The following is a 23,095-nucleotide window of genomic DNA, read 5'->3' as shown; positions in this document are numbered from 1 at the left end:
CACATCGAGAGGAGCCAGATGAGGTGGTTCGGGCATCTGGTCAGGATGCCACCCGAACGCCTCCCTAGGGAGGTGTTTAGGGCACGTCCGACCGGTAGGAGGCCGCGGGGAAGACCCAGGACACGTTGGGAATACTATGTCTTCCCACAGGAAGAGCTGGACGAAGTGGCTGGGGAGAGGGAAGTCTGGGCTTCCCTGCTTAGGCTGCTGCCCCCGCGACCCGACCTCGGATAAGCGGAAGAAGATGGATGGATGGATGGATGGCCTTTACTCACATATGAACTTGAAGTGCCATCCCATGGAATTGTCCAAAATGTTTTGGTATCCTGGAGCATTCAAAGTTCCTTTCACTGGAACTAAGGGGCCAAGCCCAACTCCTGAAAAACCAACCCCACACCATAATTCCTCCTCCACCAAATTTCACACTCGGCACAATGCAGTCCGAAATGTAGCGTTCTCCTAGGAACCTCCAAACCCAGACTGGTCCATCAGATTACCAGATGGAAAAGCACGATTCATCAGTCCAGAGAATGCGTCTCCACTGCTCTAGAGTCCAGTGGCAACGTGCTTTACATCACTGCATCTGACGCTTTACATTAGACTTGGTGATGTATGGCTTAGATGCAAACCCATTCCATGAAGCTCTCTGCGTACTGTACGTGGGCTAATTGGAAGGTCACATGAAGTTTGGAGCTCTGTAGCAACTGACTGTGCAGAAAGTTTTTGCACTATGCGCTTCAGCATCCGCCGACCCCTCTCTGTCAGTTTACGTGGCCTACCACTTGGTGGCTGAGTTGCTGTTGTTCCCAAACTCTTCACTTTTCTTATAATAAAGTTGACTTTGGAATATTTAGGAGCGAGGAAATTTCACGACTGGATTTGTTGCACAGGTCGCATTCTATGACAGTTCCACGCTGGAAATCGCTGAGAGCGGCCCATTCTTTCACAAATGTTTGTAGAAACAGTCTCCATGCCTAAGTGCTTGATTTTATACACCGGGACAAGTGATTAGGACACCTGATTCTCATCATTTGGATGTCTGGCCAAATACTTTTGGCAATATAGTGTATGTACCGTATTTTTTGGTCTATAAGTCGCAGTTTTTTTCATAGTTTGGCCGGGGGTGCGACTTATACTCAGGAGTGACTTATGTGTGAAATGATTAACACATTACCGTAAAATATCAAATAATATTATTTAGCTCAAGAGACTAGACGTATAAGATTTCATCGGATTTAGCGATTAGGAGCAACGTTCCCTCTAAGGTGCGCAATTGCGCACAGCAAATCTATGCCACGCAAAAAATCAAATCCCACTCTAAACAAAATAAACAAATCGGTTTTTTTGTATGATTTTGCAATGCAACTGTGAGTAACAGGTGACGAAAGGCGGCCACCACAGATAAAAACAATGTTTGTCAACACTTACATTATTGTAACGTCTGTGGAGACACTTGAAGGAGGACAGGAATTCCATCGGTTCCTTTATTTAGCTAAATTGTTTGTCGGCCATAACCACACCAAAACAATGTGTAAAATACTTTTATCTAGCAAAACTGGTCGTTGTCTACCATACAAACCAAGCCAAATGCAACTCTTTGTCACCTGTTATATCAACAGCAGCCGCTTGCTCTCTCTCACTTGCACCAACACATACACTAAGGCAATTAGCCACTGGTGCGTTTATGGCAGGGGTCGGCAACCCAAAACGTTGAAAGAGCCATATTGGACCAAATATACAAAAAATAAATCTGTCTGGAGCCGCAAAATATAAAAAGCCTTTTATATAATGTGATATAATGAAGGCAACACATGATGTAAGTGTCTATATTAGCTAAATTAGCCTACTATCAAAACGACTATGTGTCGGAGGCTGACACAAATCTTCGCTGACAGAAATTTTGACATCGGAAAACATTAATCAAATGCAGGCTTCTTAGAAGGAGAGATCATTCCTGGAAATTACTCGCTCAGAATGGCCAAAGGTATAGATGTGTGTGTCCAAGTTAAAGGAAATGGCGGGCTGTCTTCTTCTAATGGATTTATAACAATCTATGCAAGCTGAGTTACGTTTGCTGTGGTCTGGAACAACATGGCACACAAACAACTATCGGAAATGCAGCCAATATTACATACAGATAATGTGTCATGAGAAACGCAGATATAAATTAAATACACAGAGGACATAGGAAATTAAATGAGCTCAAATATACCTACAAGTGAGGCATAATGATGCAATACGTACATAAAGCTAGCCTAAATAGCATGTTAGCATCGATTAGCTTGCAGTCATGACCAAATATGCTTGATAAGGGGCTCCACGCAAGTCAATAACATCAACGAAGTTCACCTTTGTGCATTCACGCACAGCATAAAACATTTGGTGGACAAAATGAGACAAAGAATGAGCGGCATAAAACACGTCTTTCTCTGGCATCGTTAAAGAAAGTTATACATGTAAACAAACTACGGTGAGTTCAAGGACCACCAAAATTAGTAGGACAAGACGGCGCTCGCCAAATACTCTCATCAGAGAAGCATGTTTAATAAAAACAATGGGATTTGTAACAATTAGGGAGGTTTGTGTCATGTTGTCCTCCTACAGAAACCCTATTAAAACAAAAATATATTTCCCCCCCCCTACCCCTATCTTTTTCTTTTTTCATACATTTTTGAAAAAGTTCCAGGGAGCCACTAGGGCGGCACTAAAGAGCCGCATGCGGCTCTGGAGCCGCAGGTTGCAGACCCCTGGTTTATGGCCACACAAAAAGTTGGACAACTCCAACACTACACGTAAAGTGTCAATTCCAGGTCGTTTTACTATGACTCCTCAATCAGTGTGCTTATTATACTGTCATTTGTTAAGAATGTTATTTTTTGGGTATTAATCATGAAATGATGTTACAGGGCTACATAATTGCTAATAAAAATATTTATTTTACGGACAGAAAGTTAATAAACACTTCATCTCATGCAACATGTGAATGTTTTAAGGGGAACTAAATGTGATCTCTGAAAGGGGGACACAATATTTCCATTTTAGGACCCCCACCCAGGCATAAAATACTATAGTGCATAAACAATATCTAAGTGGGCCAAATCACATATATTAGAAAATAATCTCTTGAAATTGACTAGTCACTTGATTATAATAATAACACATTTAAATTGTTATGTCAGGTTCGCCTTCCGCCCGATTGTAGCTGAGATAGGCTCCAGCGCCCCCCGCGACCCCAACGGGAATAAGCGGTAGAAAATGGATGGGATGGATGTATCCAGTGATTATACTATAAAGTTATTTTCCATTTAACTTCACCAGTTTTAGAATATTTTTCTTCAAAATCGCTGAATTTTCACATTTGCCGTTCAAATACTGAGAAGAGACGGTGCGGTGAACAGCAGCCAGTTGAGGCACGTCACTCAGTGCCTCAACATGGATTGCGGACTCGGCTAACTGCTGGCCTGCTGTGCAGTGAGACTGTATTGCTATATGAACTATATTATACATTTCCATAGTTTAGTTAGCTGAGGTATATTGTATTTTGTCAACAACTGTATGTGTGTAAAGTATTTCTTGTGCTGAGCGATCATAAAACGGCTGCAAAAGACGCACTGGCTGAGGCTCCAGTAGCCCCGCCTCCTGCACCCCCGCCGTAGAATTGTTATATCAACTAAAGCCCACACTTAAACTTTCCACGTGCAAGATGGAATCTATTTAAAAAATGATTTCATAAGAAGCCAAAAAGTGCAAAAACAATAATGTTCGTGTTGGAGGAGTTGTGAATGACTGCAGGGCCACAACATTAGGTACACCTGCAGACTGCAGGTGTACCTAATTCACAACTCCTCCAACACGAACATTATTGTTTTTGCACTTTTTGGCTTCTTATTAAATAACTTTTGTAACCTATTTTCATGGGCTTTCCTCTTTGTGATGTTAAGTTCCTGTTATGCGCTGTTATACAGTATATGCCTTGAGCTCTTATTTTGAAGGCGCTAAGAGCGGAAGTGATGTCACGTTGCGGAGGTTTTTGAAAGAATGTAAATAAAGTGGTCCTCGTGTAAACTGGAGCCTCCGTGTTTGTTATTTTGTAGTTTCATACAGTATAGGCGACATTTATAAACCCTCGGTTACACTTTTTTAAATAGATTCAATCTTGCACGTGGAAAGTTGAAGTGAGGGCTTTAGTTGATATAACACTCCCATCAGGGGGTTCATTAATCCAGCACAACAGCGGCGCATGGACTTCATTTATAAGTAAAGGTAAGACCATAATAGCGTTTTTTTAATTAAATGTGCTTTTTTGTGTGCCACATTTTGTATGTGTAAAGTTAAAGTTAAGTTAAAGTACCAATGATTGTCACACACACACTAGGTGTAATGAAATGTGTCCTCTGCATTTGACCCATCCCTTTTTGCAAATATCGAATCGGGACATCCCTACTCCAGAGCGACTTATACTCCGAAAAATACGGTGGTGGAAACGTTTGGCCTTGAGGTCAAAAAGTTTAAGAAACCCCGAGCCAGACTATTTTCTAAAAAAAACCTCTCTACTCTGTGTTTTCTCTGCAGCGATCCCAACAAACCGGTCCCCCAGGATACAAAGTTCATCCACACGAAGGCCAACCGTTTTGAGGAGGTGGCCTGGTCCAAGTACAACCCCCAGGACCAGCTGTACCTGCACATTGGCCTCAAGCCGCGGGTGCGCGACCACTACCGAGCCACCAAAGTGGCCTTCTGGAAACACCTAGTGCCACACCTCTACAACCTTCACGACATGTTCCACTACACCTCCACGACCACCAAAGTGCCCCCGCCGGAGACCACGCAGAACTCCCTGTCCACCAAGAGGCCCAACAGTAAGACCACCTGGCCCTTTAACACCAAGCGGCCCCCGATGTCGCCGGCCTACAACAGCGAAGACAAAGACTCCTGGAGCGACGACAAGGAGTCGGGGCCTCTCGTGGTGGAGAACCCGCGGGATTACTCCACCGAGCTCAGCGTCACCATCGCGGTGGGCGCCTCGCTGCTCTTCCTCAACGTTCTGGCGTTCGCCGCCCTCTACTACCGCAAGGACAAGCGGCGGCAGGAGTCCAGCCACGGGCAGCCCAGCCCGCAGCGCCAGACCACCTCGAACGACATCGGGCACCACGCGCCCGAGGAGGAGATCATGTCCCTGCAGATGAACCAGACGCACCACGAGTGCGAGGCGGGGAACAGCAACGAGGGGGCGCTGCGACTGGCCTCGCTGCCCGACTACACGCTCACCCTGCGGCGCTCTCCAGACGACATTCCACTAATGACGCCCAACACCATCACCATGATCCCAAACTCCCTGGTGGGCATTCCCAACCTGCACCCTTACAACACCTTCACAACAGGCTTCAACTCCACCGGCCTGCCGCACTCCCACTCGACCACCCGCGTATAGCTTTAAGGAGGTCAGACCGGGGGGGGGGGAAAGGAGGGACGGGGCGGCGAAGCGACGGAACAAAAAACGGAGCGCAGGATTGTGTTTTATAAATACCACAGGAAGGGAGGGAAGAGGGCAGAAGTCGGATTAAAAAGCGAGACGTTTACGACGAGGGGCGTCACGGAAGGGATGTCAAGTTGTGCGGAGCTGCCAAAATCAAACTGCTTCCCTTTCTCCTCATCGGGGGGGGGGGAGGGGGGGGCTCTTTGTGTTGTGTCCTTTTTTTTTATATATAAAAAAAAAAAAAACAACAAAAACAATCATTTTAAAAGCCTTTTTAAGCGGACTAAGAAGATAGAATTTTTTTTTTTTTTTTTTTCTGGAATTCATTACAAAAAAAACAAAAATAATAAGTGCTTTTTAATTTCCCAACCCTCCTTCTCTGGCGGGAGACACATCTAGAACAATGGCCTCTATGTTGATATTCACGTCATGGTTTTGGATTGCTTCTTTCTTTTCATTTCAATGCCTTACAAAGCTTGGGTTTTTTTTTTTGTGCGTGTGTGTGTGTCCTTATTTTTATTCCGAGAGACTTTTTCTGAGAGGAGTTTGATAGAAGGACTGAATCCAGAACGGGGGAACTTAAAGGAAAGGCAGATTTAGCCATTTTGGGCAATTTTTTTTTTTTAGTTGATATGTTCTGCTTCTGTTGCAAAATGAATTGTGTTTTTTCCGGGGGGGGTATTATGTGCAGAATGGTTTTGTCTGGGGGGGCTCTGGCTTTGAGACAAACGTTGCTGTGATTGTTATTGTTAAGAAAAAGAAGAAAAAAAGTGCATCTTTTACAGCCAGTCTTTATCTGTTAAGCTATCCGATCTTATCTCCGGCCAGGAAGTGTGCACTACACATCCTGCTTGGAGCAATTCTGCTAGAAAGTGAGCGAGTGCACTATTTTTTATTTTATTCTTTTTCATTTTTTTAGTAGGATGTTCAATGTGCTCTTTTGAAGGGGGAGGACGGGGGAGGGAGGGTAGGATATTTTTTTTCCATGTTGTTGATTTTTTTTTTCGGGGTTGGCCGCCAGTCGTGTTTTTTCTGCTGCTGTCTCTTGGTGTCCGTCTTCGCGAAATAGCACTTTTTTGTTACTTTTCAAAGTTCTATATGTCTAATTTTGCTTAAAGATGACGAAATAAATATTATTTTACATGTAAGAGAAAAAAAAAAAAATGATAGCTTAAAGGGGAACATTATCACCAGACCTATGTAAGCGTCAATATATACCTTGATGTTGCAGAAAAAAGACCATATTTTTTTTTAACCGATTTCCGAACTCTAAATGGGTGAATTTTGGGCAATTAAACGCCTTTCTAATATTCGCTCTCGTCACATTTCGAAGCAATCCGTCATTTTCTCAAACACCGAGTCAAATCAGCTCTGTTATTTTCCGTTTTTTCGACTGTTTTCCGTACCTTGGAGACATCATGCCTCGTCAATGTGTTGTCGGAGGGTGTAACAACACGAACAGGGACGGATTCAAGTTGCACCAGTGGCCCAAAGATGCGAAAGTGGCAAGAAATTGGACGTTTGTTCCGCACACTTTACCGACGAAAGCTATGCTACGACAGAGATGGCAAGAATGTGTGGATATCCTGCGACACTCAAAGCAGATGCATTTCCAACGATAAAGTCAAAAGAAATCTGCCGCCAGACCCCCATTGAATCTGCCGGAGTGTGTGAGCAATTCAGGGACAAAGGACCTCGGTAGCACGGCAAGCAATGGCGGCAGTTTGTTCCCGCAGACGAGCGAGCTAAACCCCCTGGATGTCTTGGCTCACATCGACCCTAGCTTCCCTGGCCTGCTGACATTAACTCCAAAACTGGACAGATCAGCTTTCAGGAAAAGAGCGCGGATGAGGGTATGTCTACAGAATATATTAATTGATGAAAATTGGGCTGTCTGCACTCTCAAAGTGCATGTTGTTGCCAAATGTATTTCATATGCTGTTAAACCTAGTTCATAGTTGTTAGTTTCCTTTAATGCCAAACAAACACATACCAATCGTTGGTTAGAAGGCGATCGCCGAATTCGTCCTCGCTTCCTCCCGTGTCGTTTTCGTCGGTTTCGCTTGCATACGGTTCAAACCGATATGGCTCAATAGCTTCAGTTTCTTCTTCAATTTCGTTTTCGCTACCTGCCTCCACACTACAACCATCCGTTTCAATACAGGCGTAATCTGTTGAATCGCTTAAGCCGCTGAAATCCGAGTCTGAATCCGAACTAATGTCGCTATATCTTGCTGTTCTTTCCGCCATGTTTGTTTGTATTCACTATGTGACGTCACAGGAAAATGGACGGGTGTTTATAACGATGGTTAAAATCAGGCACTTTGAAGCATATTTTAGGACGGGTAAAATTTTGAAAAAAAACTTGGAAAAATATAATATGCCACTGGGAACTGATTTGTAATGGTTTTAACCATTCTGAAATTGTGATAATGTTCCCCTTTAAAGGAACAAACCTGAACTAACTGGTGTGTGGACTTTGTAAGGCTTCCTCTTCGACAGCAGCAAACAGTGGCCTGTTTGCACTGAATTAACCTACATCAGTGCACACTTGTATTTCTTTCAATATATATATATATATAAATATGGGCGTACATACATATACATATAGGGCTTCCCATGGAGACGTCACTCCTACTCAAACATAAAAGCATCAACACAAACAACTCCAACACAAACATCCCCAGCCAAGAACACTCCAGGTGTCTCTGTAAGAGCTCTATATGTATAATTATGTATAAAAATATTTATTATTTATTTATGTATACCAGATGCATACATGCTGATTGTGCCATGTACCAAATTAAAACTGTTAAAACCGAAGAATAGAAAGTTTCACACATTCTTGCTTTTGATCTCCTCGTCTTTTATGAGTCTGGATCATTTCCACTTGAATGAGTTTAAGAAGAAATATTCTCACAGTGAGAGCAAGTCTGCGCCCGAGGCCATACTTGCTATATACCTCCGTCATCCGCTCCTTCCATCGCCTTCTCTCCCGCTATCTCTCCCTGTCTGTCTTCGCTCTCCCTGCCGAAAACCTTTGAGAAAGGGCCTAACAGCTTGGGGCCCGTGTGCATAACTCTGTATTTTACTGTAATTCATGCAAAGTAGTGCTGCGGCAAAGGAGATGTTGTGGTGCGATCGTGCCAATGTGCTTACATCGGATCCTTTAATAATATTTTATTTTCACAGAACTGCGCTTACTGAGTATCATTAAAAACCGACGAATTTTCATGAACCATCACAGCGTAGCTCGAATTATCTTCCAGAATGTATGTCTCCGTCCATCCATCCATCCATCTTCTTCCGCTTATCCGAGGTCGGGTCGCGGGGGCAGCAGCCTAAGCAGGGAAGCCCAGACTTCCCTCTCCCCAGCCACTTTGTCCAGCTCCTCCCGGGGGATCCCGAGGCGTTCCCAGGCCAGCCGGGAGACATAGTCTTCCCAACGTGTCCTGGGTCTTCCTCGTGGCCTCCTACCGGTCGGACATGCCCTAAACACCTCCTTAGGGAGGCGCTCGGGTGGCATCCTGACCAGATGCCCGAACCACCTCATCTGGCTCCTCTCGATGCGGAGGAGCAGCGGCTTTACTTTGAGCTCCCCCCGGATGACAGAGCTTCTCACCCTATCTCTAAGGGAGAGCCCCGCCACCCGGCGGAGGAAACTCATTTCGGCCGCTTGTACCCGTGATCTTGTCCTTTCGGTCATAACCCAAAGCTCATGACCATAGGTGAGGATGGGAACGTAGATCGACCGGTAAATTGAGAGCTTTGCCTTCCGGCTCAGCTCCTTCTTCACCACAACGGATCGATACAGCGTCCGCATTACTGAAGACGCCGCACCGATCCGCCTGTCGATCTCACGATCCACTCTTCCCTCACTCGTGAACAAGACTCCGAGGTACTTGAACTCCTCCACTTGGGGCAAGATCTACTCCCCAACCCGGAGATGGCACTCCACCCTTTTCCGGGCGAGAACCATGGACTCGGACTTGGAGGTGCTGATCTCATCCCAGTCGCTTCACACTCAGCTGCGAACCGATCCAGTGAGAGCTGAAGATCCTGGCCAGATGAAGCCATCAGGACCAAATCATCTGCAAAAAGCAGAGACCTAATCCTGCAGCCACCAAACCGGATCCCCTCAACGCCTTGACTGCGCCTAGAAATTCTGTCCATAAAAGTTATGAACAGAATCGGTGACAAAGGGCAGCCTTGGCGGAGTCCAACCCTCACCGGAAACGTGTCCGACTTACTGCCGGCAATGCGAACCAAGCTCTGACACTGATCATACAGGGAGCGGACCGCCACAATCAGACAGTCCGAAACCCCATACTCTCTGAGCACTCCCCACAGGACTTCCCGAGGGACACGGTCGAATGCCTTCTCCAAGTCCACAAAGCACATGTAGACTGGTTGGGCAAACTCCCATGCACCCTCAAGGACCCTGCCGAGAGTATAGAGCTGGTCCACAGTTCCACGACCAGGACGAAAACCACACTGTTCCTCCTGAATCCGAGGTTCGACTATCCGGCGTAGCCTCCTATCCAGTACACCTGAATAGACCTGTATGTCTCCGGCTACGACAATTTACCCCGAATGCTTGAATCTGCTTGAGTCTTTTTTTAGGTTCCTTCACATTATTCTATTAAAACTTTTTTTTTTTTTTAGCAGTTGGAGAGCAGCAGAGCGAAAATCTCAATCTGGTCGGATCATCACAAATCCTGCTCGGAGCAGAAAGGGAGAAGGAGTTATTCGAGGGCAGGTGCTTACGGGTTGATCTGTATGAGTCATCTTGTTTATTCTTATCCTGCCTTATGTGGGTCACACCTCCTAAAGCAAATTGCAGGGGGACAAAAATTGCTCTTGGAGTCTACCTACACGTCAGTGACGTGCAGTCACTAGAGGCAGGTGAGGCGGGGCTTCACCTGCCATCATGGAAAGAAAAAAAATGTAAAAAGAAAACAAAAATAGTATCCAGTGATTATACTATAATGTTATTTTCCATTTAACTTCACCAGTTTTAGATTATTTTTATTCAAAATCGCTGAATTTTCACATTTGCCGTTCAAATACTGAGAAGAGACGGTGCGGTGAACAGCAGCCAGTTGAGGCACGTCACTCAGTGCCTCACCATGGATTGCGGACTCGGCTAACCGCTGACCTGCTGTGCAGTGAGACCGTATTGCTATATGAATTATATTATACATTTCCATAGTTTAGTTAGCTGAGGTATATAATGTACAGTGTATTTTGTCAACAACTGTATGTGTGTAACGTATTTCTTGTGCTGAGCGATCATAAAACGGCTGCAAAAGACGCACTGGCTGAGGCTCGCAGTAATCCCGCCTCCTGCACCCCCGCCCTAGAATTGTTATATCAACTAAAGCCCACACTTGTGTTTGTCATTTTTGTTTGGTGTAGATTCACAGTGTGGCGTATATTTCTAACATCCATCCATCCATCCATCTTCTTCCGCTTATCCGAGGTCGGGTCGCGGGGGCAGCAGCCTAAGCAGGGAAGCCCAGACTTCCCTCTCCCTAGCCATTTTGTCCAGCTCTTCCTGTGGGACCCCGAGGCGTTCCCAGGCCAGCCGGGAGACATAGTCTTCCAAACGTGTCCAGGGTCTTCCCTGCGGCCTCCTACCGGTCGGACGTGCCCTAAACACCTCCCTAGGGAGGCGTTCGGGTGGCATCCTGACCAGATGCCCGAACCACCTCATCTGGCTCCTCCCGATGTGGAGGAGCAGCGGCTTTACTTTGAGCTCCCCCCGGATGGCAGAGCTTCTCACCCTATCTCTAAGGGAGAGCCCCGCCACCCGGCGGAGGAAACTCATTTCGGCCGCTTGTACCCGTGATCTTGTCCTTTCGGTCATGACCCAAAGCTCATGACCATAGGTGAGGATGGGAACGTAGATCGACCGGTAAATTGAGAGCTTTGCCTTCTGGCTCAGCTCCTTCTTCACCACAACGGATCGATACAGCGTCTGCATTACTGAAGACGCCGCATCGATCCGCCTGTCAATCCCACGATCCACTCTTCCCTCACTCGTGAACAAGACTCCGAGGTACTTGAACTCCTCCACTTGGGGCAAGATATATTTCTAACAGTGTTAAAGTTTTTTATACTGGCACCCTCAGTGTAACCTGTATCGCTGGTGATGAAGTATGCGTTGCATTCGCTCGTATGTGCGTACACAGGCCGCACATATCTTGTGACTGGGTCTGAACGATGTTAGAATGGACGAAAAGCGGACGTGGCGATAGCTCGTAGAGTACGTTAAAGGTTAATTTGTTCAACCTTGGCCCGCGGCTTTGTTCAGTTTTACATTTTGGCCCACTCTGTATTTGAGTTTGACACCCCTGCCTTACACACACTTATTATGTCCCACCTTCCGTTTATCTCGAAAATCCTCGAAAAAATTGTCGCACAGCAGCTAAATGAACACTTAGTGTCTAACAATCTCTGTGAACCTTTTCAATCCGGTTTCAGGGCAAATCACTCTACGGAGACAGCCCTCGCAAAAATGACTAATGATCTACTGCTAACCATGGATTCTGATGCGTCATCTATGTTGCTGCTTCTTGATCTTAGCGCTGCTTTCGATACCGTCGATCATAATATTTTATTAGAGCGTATCAAAACACGTATTGGTATGTCAGACTTAGCCTTGTCGTGGTTTAACTCTTATCTTACTGACAGGATGCAGTGCGTCTCCCATAATAATGTGACCTCGGACTATGTTAAGGTAACGTGCGGAGTCCCCCAGGGTTCGGTTCTTGGCCCTGCACTCTTTAGTATTTACATGCTGCCGCGAGGCGACATCATCCGCAAATACGGTGTTATCTTTCATTGCTATGCTGATGACACCCAACTCTACATGCCCCTAAAGCTGACCAACACGCCGGATTGTAGTCAGCTGGAGGCGTGTCTTAATGAAATTAAACAATGGATGTCCGCTAACTTCTTGCAACTCAACACTAAGAAAACGGAAATGCTGATTATCGGTCCTGCTAAACACCGACATTTATTTGATAATACCACCTTAACATTTGACAACCAAACAATTACACAAGGCGAATCAGTAAAGAATCTGGGTATTATCTTCCACCCAACTCTCTCCTTTGAGTCACACATTAAGAGTGTTACTAAAACGGCCTTCTTTCATCTCCGTAATATCGCTAAAATTCGTTCTATTTTGTCCACTAGCGACGCTGAGATCATTATTCATGCGTTCGTTACGTCTCGTCTCGACTACTGTAACGTATTATTTTCGGGTCTCCCTATGTCTAGCATTAAAAGATTACAGTTGGTACAAAATGCGGCTGCTAGACTTTTGACAAGAACAAGAAAGTTTGATCATCTTACGCCTATACTGGCTCACCTGCACTGGCTCACCTGTGCACTTAAGATGCGACTTTAAGGTTTTACTACTTACGTATAAAATACTACACGGTCTAGCTCCGTCCTATCTTGTCGATTGTATTGTACCATATGTCCCGGCAAGAAATCTGCGTTCAAAGAACTCCGGCTTATTAGTGATTCCCAGAGCCCAAAAAAAGTCTGCGGGCTATAGAGCGTTTTCTATTCGGGCTCCAGTACTATGGAATGCTCTCCCGGTAACAGTTAGAGATGCTACCTCAGTAGAAGCATTTAAGTCCCATCTTAAAGCTTTTAAATAGACCCCCCTTTTAGACCAGTTGATCTGCCGTTTCTTTTCTTTTCTCCTCTGCTCCCCCCTATCCCTTGTGGAGGGGGAGACACACAGGTCCGGTGGCCATGGATGGGGTGCTGGCTGTCCGGGGTCGTGACCCGGGGTGGACCGCTCACCTGTGTATCGGTTGGGAACATCTCTGCGCTGCTGACCCGTCTCCGCTCGGGATGGTTTCCTGCTGACCCCACTATGGACTGGACTCTTACTATTATGCTGGATCCACTATGGACTGGACTCTCACAATATTATGTCAGACCCACTCGACATCCATTGCATTCGGTCTCCCCTAGAGGGGGGGGTTACCCACATATGCGGTCCTCTCCAAGGTTTCTCATAGTCATTCACATCGACGTCCCACTGGGGTGAGTTTTTCCTTGCCCTTATGTGGGCTCTGTACCGAGGATGTCGTTATGGCTTGTGCAGCCCTTTGAGACACTTGTGATTTAGGGCTATATTAATAAACATTGATTGATTGATTGATTGATTGATTATTACATATGTTGGCCAGAGGGGGAGCACTTCAAATTTTTACACACACTTGTTATTTCATATGTTGACCAGAGGGGGAGCACTTTTAAAACCGACACACAGTCAATTTGACAAATCCCTCCTTTTTGGGACCACCCCATTTTTGATAGATTTCACCACCAGGAGTGCAAATGAGACAATGTCTATTCATCATCATCGGCGGTCACTCAAACGAGTATAACGATCCTCCTGGTAGGGGTGTATCCCTTTATGGAGGATGCCTGTGCGTGACTTTGTTTTACGTGGGGAGACTGGTGCACAGACAGTCACCACACGATCCTTGACAGAATCGGGTCAGGGCCCAGTGGCATGGAGTCCAAGACGACTGGGGACCCTTTTCTGCTGCAGCCTTCTTCTGCCATCGCAGCCGTTGTGGTAGTTCTTAAATCTACCGTCTTCCGCCTGCTCCGCCGTTGAGGTCTTCACCGTATCCCTGGCTAGGGGGCAGTCAGGTACTAGGCCTTTGCCAAGGGCCACCTGGGGTAACAGTAGTAAAGGGGTTAACCTCCTAGTGCCCCAAGACCCCATAGAGGAGCCTCCACTGCCCGATGCACTTTAACGTCATACCCAGGACAGTAAATGCACAAGTTGATTAATAATTCATTTTCTACCACTTGTCCTTAATAATTTTGACAAAATAATAGAATGATAAATGACACAATATGTTACTGCGTATGTCAGCAGCTAAATTAGGAGCCTTTGTTTGTTTACTTACTAATAAAAGACAAGTTGTCTAGTATGTTCACTATTTCATTTAAGGACAAACTTGCAATAAGAAACATATGTTTAATGTACCCTAAGATTTGTTGTTAAAATAAAGCCAATAATGACATTTTTTGTGGTCCTGTTTATTTAGAAAAGTACCGAAAAGTACTGGTACCAAAATATTGGTATCGGGACAACACCAATACAAAGCAATGCTCACAGTTCGTTCTTCGGTTGTCGCCTTGCTGGGTCAAAGCACACACTGGGGTCTGTGCAAAAGTGGATCAATTCTCGACCTTCTGCCAGTTTTTTTGCTGTGATTTAACCAGACAACGAGAGGAGCCAGATGAGGTGGTTCGGGCATCTGGTCAGGATGCCACCCGAGCGCCTCCCTAAGGAGGTGTTTAGGGCATGTCCGACCGGTGGGAGGCCACGAGGAAGACCCAGGACACGTTGGGAAGACTATGTCTCCCGGCTGGCCTGGGAACGCCTCGGGATCCCCCGGGAGGAGCTGGACGAAGTGGCTGGGGAGAGGGAAGTCTGGGCTTCCCTGCTTAGGCTGCTGCCCCCGCGACCCGACCTCGGATAAGCGGAAGAAGATGGATGGATGGATGGATAAACCAGACAACGGCGCCTCCCAAATTGCCCGTCTGAAGGAGGCCATTGTGGTTTGCCTCTTCTACCGGCTCCTTCGACCAATACCATGAGCAGAGAGCCAATAGATCTGTGCGCCTGCCAATCTAGGTGCAATGGGACCATGATTTCGGTCCTAACTTGTTCACCGGTCCTCATATGGACGGTGCTATACCTTGTTGATGTCTCAAGAATGGTAGGAATACAAGAACACACACACACACACACACTGGCAGTGGGCTAAAATTGAGTGGTGGAGTTGAGAGTGAATTATCAAAGGGAAGCAAATGTCACGGGAGGGCAACTTGTTTTTTGCCATTTAATTCCCACATATGCTTGAGAGGAGAGCAGATGCCACTGACTATTGGCAAGGCCGAGCTGGTCGCCTCTGCGGACATTTTTCTGGGAGGATCCATGCGCCTGTGAGGAGCCCATATATACATCATTACGTGTGCAGTAAGAGGCTGTGGATCGGGGTCAAACTTCTTCGTCTGCCGTCGAAAAGCTTAGAGAAATCATTTCCAACTGGCTATGACAAGAATCACCATAGGCAGAAAAATAGGCCAGTTATAAGGAAGATAGTGAAGATTCCTTTGCACTTGACTGAGTGTGTGTTTGGGAAAGTGACATCATTCCGGGCCTCGGCTGGAAGAAGCCCCCAGTGGGCTTTCAGGCTGCTGAAGACAACCCAGTCTAGGAAATGGATGTGCCAAATTACAACGTGCCACCCCGCTGGAACACTCTCCAGGTGTGTGTGCATGCGTGTGTGTATGTGTGTGTACCGATATAGAAGACTTTGTTGATATCTTTGCAGAGGCTTTTTTTTTTACCTTCATTACCCATTTTCTGTGTCTCAGCATACGCTCTCACGACTTTCCATATTGCATCGTTTGTGACTCTCACGTATCATTATGTCATGTCTGTGTACCATATTTTCCGCACCATAAGCCGCCCTGGGTTATAAGCCGCGCCTTCAATGAACGGCATATTTCAAAACTTTGTCCACCAATAAGCCGCCCCGTGTTGTAAGCCGCATCTAACTGCGCTAAAGGGAATGTCAAAAAAAACAGTCAGATAGGTCAGTCAAACTTTGATAATATATTAAAAACCAGCGTGATGTGGGCGCGCATGGAGTCGTATATCAACATGGACGGAGCTGCGTGAAAAAAGCCACCCGGCCTCTTCGCGCAAACTTCCCTTAACCACTCGCTCATCTTTTCTTCATCCATCCATCCCTTCGAGTTAGCTTTTATGATGACGCCGGCTGGAAAGGTCTCTTTTGGCAAGGTCTTCCTTTTGAATATCACCATGGGTGGAAGTTTCTGGCCATTAGCATGGCAAGCTAGAACCACAGTGAAGGATGACTTCTCATTCCCTGTGGTGCGAATATTCACCGTACGTGCTCCCGTTGTATCCACAGTGCGGTTCACAGGAATATCAAAAGTCAGTGGAACCTCGTCCATGTTGATAATGTTCTCTGGCCGGATCTTTTTTTCAGCTATCTTGTTTTTACAATATGCACGGAAAGTAGCCAGCTTTTCTTGAAAGTCTTTAGGCAGTTGCTGTGAAATAGTAGTCCGTGTGCGGATGGAGAGATTGCGTCTTTTCATGAACCGGAAACCTGTCGCTTAGTAGGAGCCATTTTGTGGTCTTTACAGATGTAAACACACAAAGGAAATGAAACGTAATATCCGCGCGCTTCTTCTTCTTCTACGGGGGCGGGTGGTTGCTTACAGTAGAAGAAGAAGCGCTTCCTCTTCTATGGGGGCGGGTGCTTACCTTGGCGGTTGCTTGCGTAGAAGAAGAAGCGCTTCCTCTTCTACGGGAAAAAAAGATGGCGGCTGTTTACCGTAGTTGCGAGACCTAAACTTTATGAAAATGAATCTTAATATTAATCCATATATAAAGCGCACCGGGTTATAAGCCGCACTGTCAGCTTTTGAGTAAATTTGTGGTTTTTAGGTGCGGCTAATAGTGCGGAAAATACGGTAATCATGTTTTGTTTTAGTCATGTTTTGTTTTAGTTATTGGACTCTTTAGTTTCTGGCTTTTCACTCCCTTGTCTTGTTTCCATGATTACCCATTAGTTTCACCTGTTCCAGGTTTGGACTCATTGTGCACTCTTGTTTGTCACCCTAGCAACCCATCAGTTTTCACCTGTCACGTCACGCACCTGTTTCACGTTTTGAGTCACGCACCTGTTTTCGTTAATCATGTCTGTAGTATTTAAGTTCATTGTTTTCAGTTGGTCTTTCTGGTGACATCCCCACATTTATGCTCTGCACATTTTTGACACTTTTTTCATGTCCATCGTTCACGCTGCTCCTTTTGTCCATGCCAAGTAAGTTTTGTTTATTAATGCCACAGTTAGTGTTTTTTTTGGTTGTTCATAGTTTCTGCCTTTGTGCAAGTATTTGTTTTCATAGCCAAGTTGTTTCTCCGCCACTGTGCGCGCTTTTCGTTTTTTTTGATAAAATTAAATAAATATGTTCTCACATTCCCGTCTCGCCCGAGCCAACTTTCCGTTGCCTTCTAGAAAAACTAAACCCCAGGACCAAGTCATGACACATTACTAGTTTCCTCGAGACGCGGTGTGAGATTATGATCTTTTGTTCAATAGTGTGCAGGTTTTCAATTACTGAGGACTAAAATCAAATGAACTGTGAAAAATAAACCCCAAGTTTCATGCAAACTATCAAAATTGCTTATCTTATGGTTTTAATTAATTTGCAACATGTCGCTAAGTTTCAAGCCCTAGGAAATGTTCAATTCTTCATCAAAAAAGCATCTCTTTTATTCGTCTTCTGTTTTATTTTACTCTTGTAAAGAAAATCTACACACCAGGCATGTTTGATCTCTCTTTTTCTGATCAACAAATCTTGCAAACCAAACAAATATATTGTGCTGCGTTTTTTGCTTGTGCAGAGTCAAGGCTAGAACGTAATACACAATAATAAAACACAGAACCGAAGCTTAGTGTCATGTCTGTGTAATCATGTTTTGTCTTAGTCATGTTTTGTTTAGTTATTGGACTCTTTAGTTTCTGGCTTTTCACTCCCTTGTCTTGTTTCCATGATTACCCATTAGTTTCACCTGTTCCACGTTTGGACTCATTGTGCACTCTTGTTTGTCACCATAGCGACCCATTAGTTTTCACCTGTCACGTCACGCACCTGTTTCACGTTTTGAGTCACGCACCTGTTTTCGTTAATCATGTCTGTAGTATTTAAGTTCATTGTTTTCAGTTTGTCTTTCTGGTGACATCCCCACATTTATGCTCTGCACATTTCTGACTCTTTTTTCATGTCCATCGTTCACGCTGCTCCTTTTTGTCCATGCCAAGTAAGTTTTGTTTATTATTGCCACAGTTAGTGTTTTTTGTTGTTCATAGTTTTTGCGTTTGTGCAAGTGTTTGGTTTCATAGTTTGTTCTCTGCCATTGTGCACGCCTTTTGTTTACTTCCTTGTTTTGTATTTATAGTGTTTAAATAAAAATGAACCTTCATTCCCGTCTCGCCCGAGCCAACTTTCCGTTGCCTTTGAGAAAAACTAAACCCCAGGACCAAGTCATGACACTTAGGTTGCGTCGAAATGAAAACAGAGTGCAGATATTATTACAATGAACTAGAGTTGTACGGTATAACGGTATTAGTATAGTACCTCGATACTAAAAAGTACCCCACCCCCAAACGCCATTGGTGGATCTACACCTGACATGCACTGTAATGATACCAAGTACAGGAGCGTATCTAGTCGATACTACTATGATTACATTTATATTTTTGTCATCACAACATCTTCTTTCGTTTTTTAGATTGTATATTATGTTTATAGACTCAGGAAATATGTCCCTGGACACATGAGGACTTTGAATATGACCAATGTGTGATGCTGTAACGACTTGGTATCGGATTGATACCCAAATTTGTGGTATCATCCAAAACTAATATAAAGCATCCAAACAACGGAAGAATAAATGATTATTACATTTAAACAAAAGTGTGGATAGAACATGTTAAAAAAAAAAGTAAGCAGATATTAACAGTAAATGAACAAGTAGATTAATAATTCATTTTCTACCACTTGTCCTTAATAATGTTGACAAAATAATAGAATGATAAATGACACAATATGTTACTGCATATGTCAGCAGACTAAATTAGGAGCCTTTGTTTGCTTACTCACTACCAAAAGACAAGTTGTCTACTATGTTCACTATTTAGTTTAAGGACAAACTTGCAATAAGAAACATACCGTATTTCCCGCACTATAAGCCGCACCTAAAAACCACAAATTTTCACAAAAGCTGACAGTGCGGCTTATAACCCGGTGCGCCTTATATATGGATTAATATAAATATTTATTTTCATAAAGTTTTGGTCTCGCAACTACGGTAAACAGCCGCCATCTTTTTTCCCCGTAGAAGAGGAAGCGCTTCTTCTTCTATGGTAAGCAACTGCCAAGGTAAGCACCCGCCCCTGTAGTAGAGGCAGCACTTTTTTTTCTATGGTAAGCAACCACCCGCCCTCGTAGAAGAAGAAGCACACGGGTATTACGTTTCATTTCCTTTGTGTGTTCCATGTTGATATACGACTCCATGCGCGCCCACATCACAGATGGTGTCAAAAAACAAGTGAAGCACACAAATACAACACTCGCCGTCATTCCGGGTGGATTAACCAAAGAACTCCAACCGCTCGATATTGGTGTCAACAGCGCATTTAAAGCACGACTGCGAACGGCGTGGGAACAATGGATGACCGAAGGCGAACACACCTTCACTAAGACAGGGAGACAGCGCCGGACGACATACGCCAACATCTGCCAGTGGATCGTAAATGCCTGGGCGGATATTTTGGTCACAACTGTGGTCCGAGCTTTCCGGAAGGCAATGACTTCGACGAGACGGAGCCGGCCATTTTGGATCCCGTATTCGCCCAACTTTTTAATTCGGACACCGAAGGAGAAGAATTCGAGGGATTTATGAATGAAGAATAACTTCAGAAAGTGAGCGTTATGTTTATTTTGTGTGTTGTGACATTAACGTTCGAGCAACATTAAGTTATTGATGTTATTGCTCTGCACTATTTTGAATTTTACTATGTTTGTGATTGCACATTTGCACATTACCGTACATTTTGGGAGTGAACAGAGTTGTTAGAACGCTGGTTTTTAATATATTATTAAAGTTTGACTGACCTATCTGACTGTTTTTTTTGACATTCCCTTTAGCGCAGTTAGATGCGGCTTATAACACGGGGCGGCTTATAGGTGGACAAAGTTTTGAAATATGCCGTTCATTGAAGGCGCGGCTTATAACCCAGGGCGGCTTATGGTGCGGAAAATACGGTATGTTTAATGTACCGTAATATTTTTTGTTAAAATAAAGCCAATAATGCAATTTTTTGTGGTCCCCTTTATTTAGAAAAATATCGAAAAATACCAAAAAGCATCACAATTATTTTGGTATCGGGACAACACTACAATGAACACAGCAAGTCCGGTTTTCCCGTCTTTAAATTTGCGAGGGTAAGCAAAATCTACCAGATTCCTAAATGGATACTAAAACTTTCATTTTAAAGTAAATGCCAGAGGAAAACAACTGATTGCAACAGTATTGCAATTAATTATAAAACCTTCCAACGTATTTACAGTTCAAACTGTTATTTGCCGCCATGTTTATAACTTGTTGCTAGGCAGAATTTGTAAAACCTAATCATTTGTACCCACAAATAGTTTATACTTGTAATGCCCACTGTGCTGTTTCCTTTGCAACTCAGGGCTTTGCTGCCCCACTTAGCAGGGAAAAAACAAGAACAGAACCTAGAACTAAATCAAAGACAACAAATGACTCCAGAAACAAGACTATAAGGCAGTGGTTCTTAACCTGGGTTCGATTGAACCCTAGGGGGTTCGGTGAGTCGGGCTCAGGGGTTCGGCGGAGGTCAAGACACACCCGACTCATCGTGTAAATAAAAACTTCTCCCTATCGGCGTATTACGGATACGGCAACAGCAGAAGTCAGACTGATTTGCAGGTGTGTAGTTTGTTGTGAGTTTATGCACTGTGTTGGTTTTGTTCTTTGAACAAGGTGATGTTCATGCACGGTTCATTTTGTGCACCAGTAATAAAACATGGTAACACTTTAGTATGGGGAACATATTCACCATTAATTAGTTGCTTAATAACATGCAAATTACTAACATATTGGCTCTTAACTAGTCATTATTAAGTACTTATTAATGCATTATTCGGCATGGCCTTATTATAACTCGAACCCTCTAACCCTAACCCTAACCCAGGGGTCGGCAACCTTCAGCATACAAAGAGCCATTGGAGCCCATTTCCCCCCAAATAAAACCCACCTAGAGCCACAATTTCTGTTAAATTTCTAAAATGACGATAACACCACTTATAGTTCCGTTACACGTGTGCTATAGGACTTATGACATCAAACACTTATTTGATTTATTTCTGGGTATAACAAAGCAAATCATCAAATTATTTTGAACATTAGAAACAAAATACACTGTTCCTTCCCTTATTAATGAATTAAAAAAAATAGAAATCCACTCATTACAATATTCTGAAGGCATACGAATGTGGCATATTCATTTGACAAAAAAATTTAAAACAACTTTCCGAATTTTTCGGAGTATAAGTCGCACCGGAGTATAAGTCGCACCTGCCGAAAATGCATAATAAAGAAGGAAAAAAAACATATATAAGTCGCACTGGAGTATAAGTCGCATTTTTGGGGGAAATGTATTTGATAAAAGCCAACACCAAGAATAGAGATTTGTAAGGCAATTTAAAATAAATAAAGAATAGTGAACAACAGGCTGAATAAGTGTACGTTATATGAGGCATAAATAACCAACTGGTATGTTAACGTAACATATTATGGTAAGAGTCATTCAAATAACTATAACATATAGAACATGCTATACGTTTACCAAACAATCTGTCACTCCTAATCGCTAAATCCCATGAAATCTTATACGTCTAGTCTCTTACGTGAATGAGATAAATAATATTATTTGACATTTTACGGTAATGTGTTAATAATTTCACACATAAGTCGCTCCTGAGTATAAGTCGCACCCCCGGCCAAACTATGAAAAAAATTGTGACTTATAGTCCGAAAAATACGGTAAATACACATTTCTGTTGAGTAATAAATAAAGCACATTGTATTTCATTGCATGTTAAAGAAAGGGTTTACTGTGTGAGGCTTTCCCACGTCTTTAGTACCGTATTTTTCGGAGTATAAGTCGCTCCGGAGTATAAGTCGCATTGGCCAAAAATGCATAACATAGAAGGAAAAAAACATATATAAGTCGCACTGGAGTATAAGTCGCATTTTTTGGGGTTATTTATTTGATAAAAGCCAACACCAAGAATAGACATTTGAAAGGCAATTTAAAATAAATAAAGAATAGTGAACAACAGGCTGAATAAGTGTACGTTATATGAGGCATAAATAACCAACTGGTATGTTAACGTAACATATTATGGTAAGAGTCATTCAAATAACTATATAACGTTTAGCAAGCAATCTGTCACTCCTAATCGCTAAATCCCATGAAATCTTATACGTCTAGTCTCTTACGTGAATGAGATAAATAATATTATTTGACATTTTACGGTAATGTGTTAATAATTTCACACATAAGTCGCTCCTGAGTATAAGTCGCACCCCCGAAAAAAACTGCGACTTATAGTCCGAAAAATACGGTAAATACACATTTTGCTGAGTAATAAATAAAGCACATTGTATTTCATTGCATGTTAAAGAAAGGGTTTACTGTGTGAGGCTTTCCCACATCTTAGGTACCGTATTTTTCGGAGTATAAGTCGCTCCGGAGTATAAGTCGCATTGGCCGAAAATGCATAACATAGAAGGAAAAAAACATATATAAGTGGCACTGGAGTATAAGTCACATTTTTGGGGAAATTTATTTGATAAAAGCCAACACCAAGAATAGACATTTGAAAGGCAATTTAAAATAAATAAAGAATAGTGAACAACAGGCTGAATAAGTG

At 43.7% G+C, this 23,095-nt stretch overlaps 1 protein-coding gene across 3 annotated transcripts in view; it reads left to right on the top strand.

Moving 5' to 3' along the window:
- Positions 1-5,657, top strand: part of nlgn3a (neuroligin 3a) — a 775,439-nt gene extending 769,782 nt beyond the window's left edge. For all 3 annotated transcript variants that reach the window (XM_061927654.2, XM_061927653.2, XM_061927652.2), the window contains one exon: positions 4,573-5,657. In XM_061927654.2, the coding sequence (XP_061783638.1) occupies positions 4,573-5,431 (859 nt within the window). In that variant the 3' untranslated portion in view covers positions 5,432-5,657. The remainder of the gene's footprint in view (positions 1-4,572) is intronic.
- Positions 5,658-23,095: the final 17,438 nt, after the last annotated feature.

Source organism: Nerophis lumbriciformis, linkage group LG35 (genome assembly GCF_033978685.3).
Source record: "Nerophis lumbriciformis linkage group LG35, RoL_Nlum_v2.1, whole genome shotgun sequence".
In the NCBI taxonomy this organism is placed as follows: Eukaryota; Metazoa; Chordata; class Actinopteri; order Syngnathiformes; family Syngnathidae; genus Nerophis; species Nerophis lumbriciformis.
The sequence above is the reverse complement of the archived record's forward strand: the minus strand, read 5'-3'. Positions and strand labels throughout refer to the sequence as shown.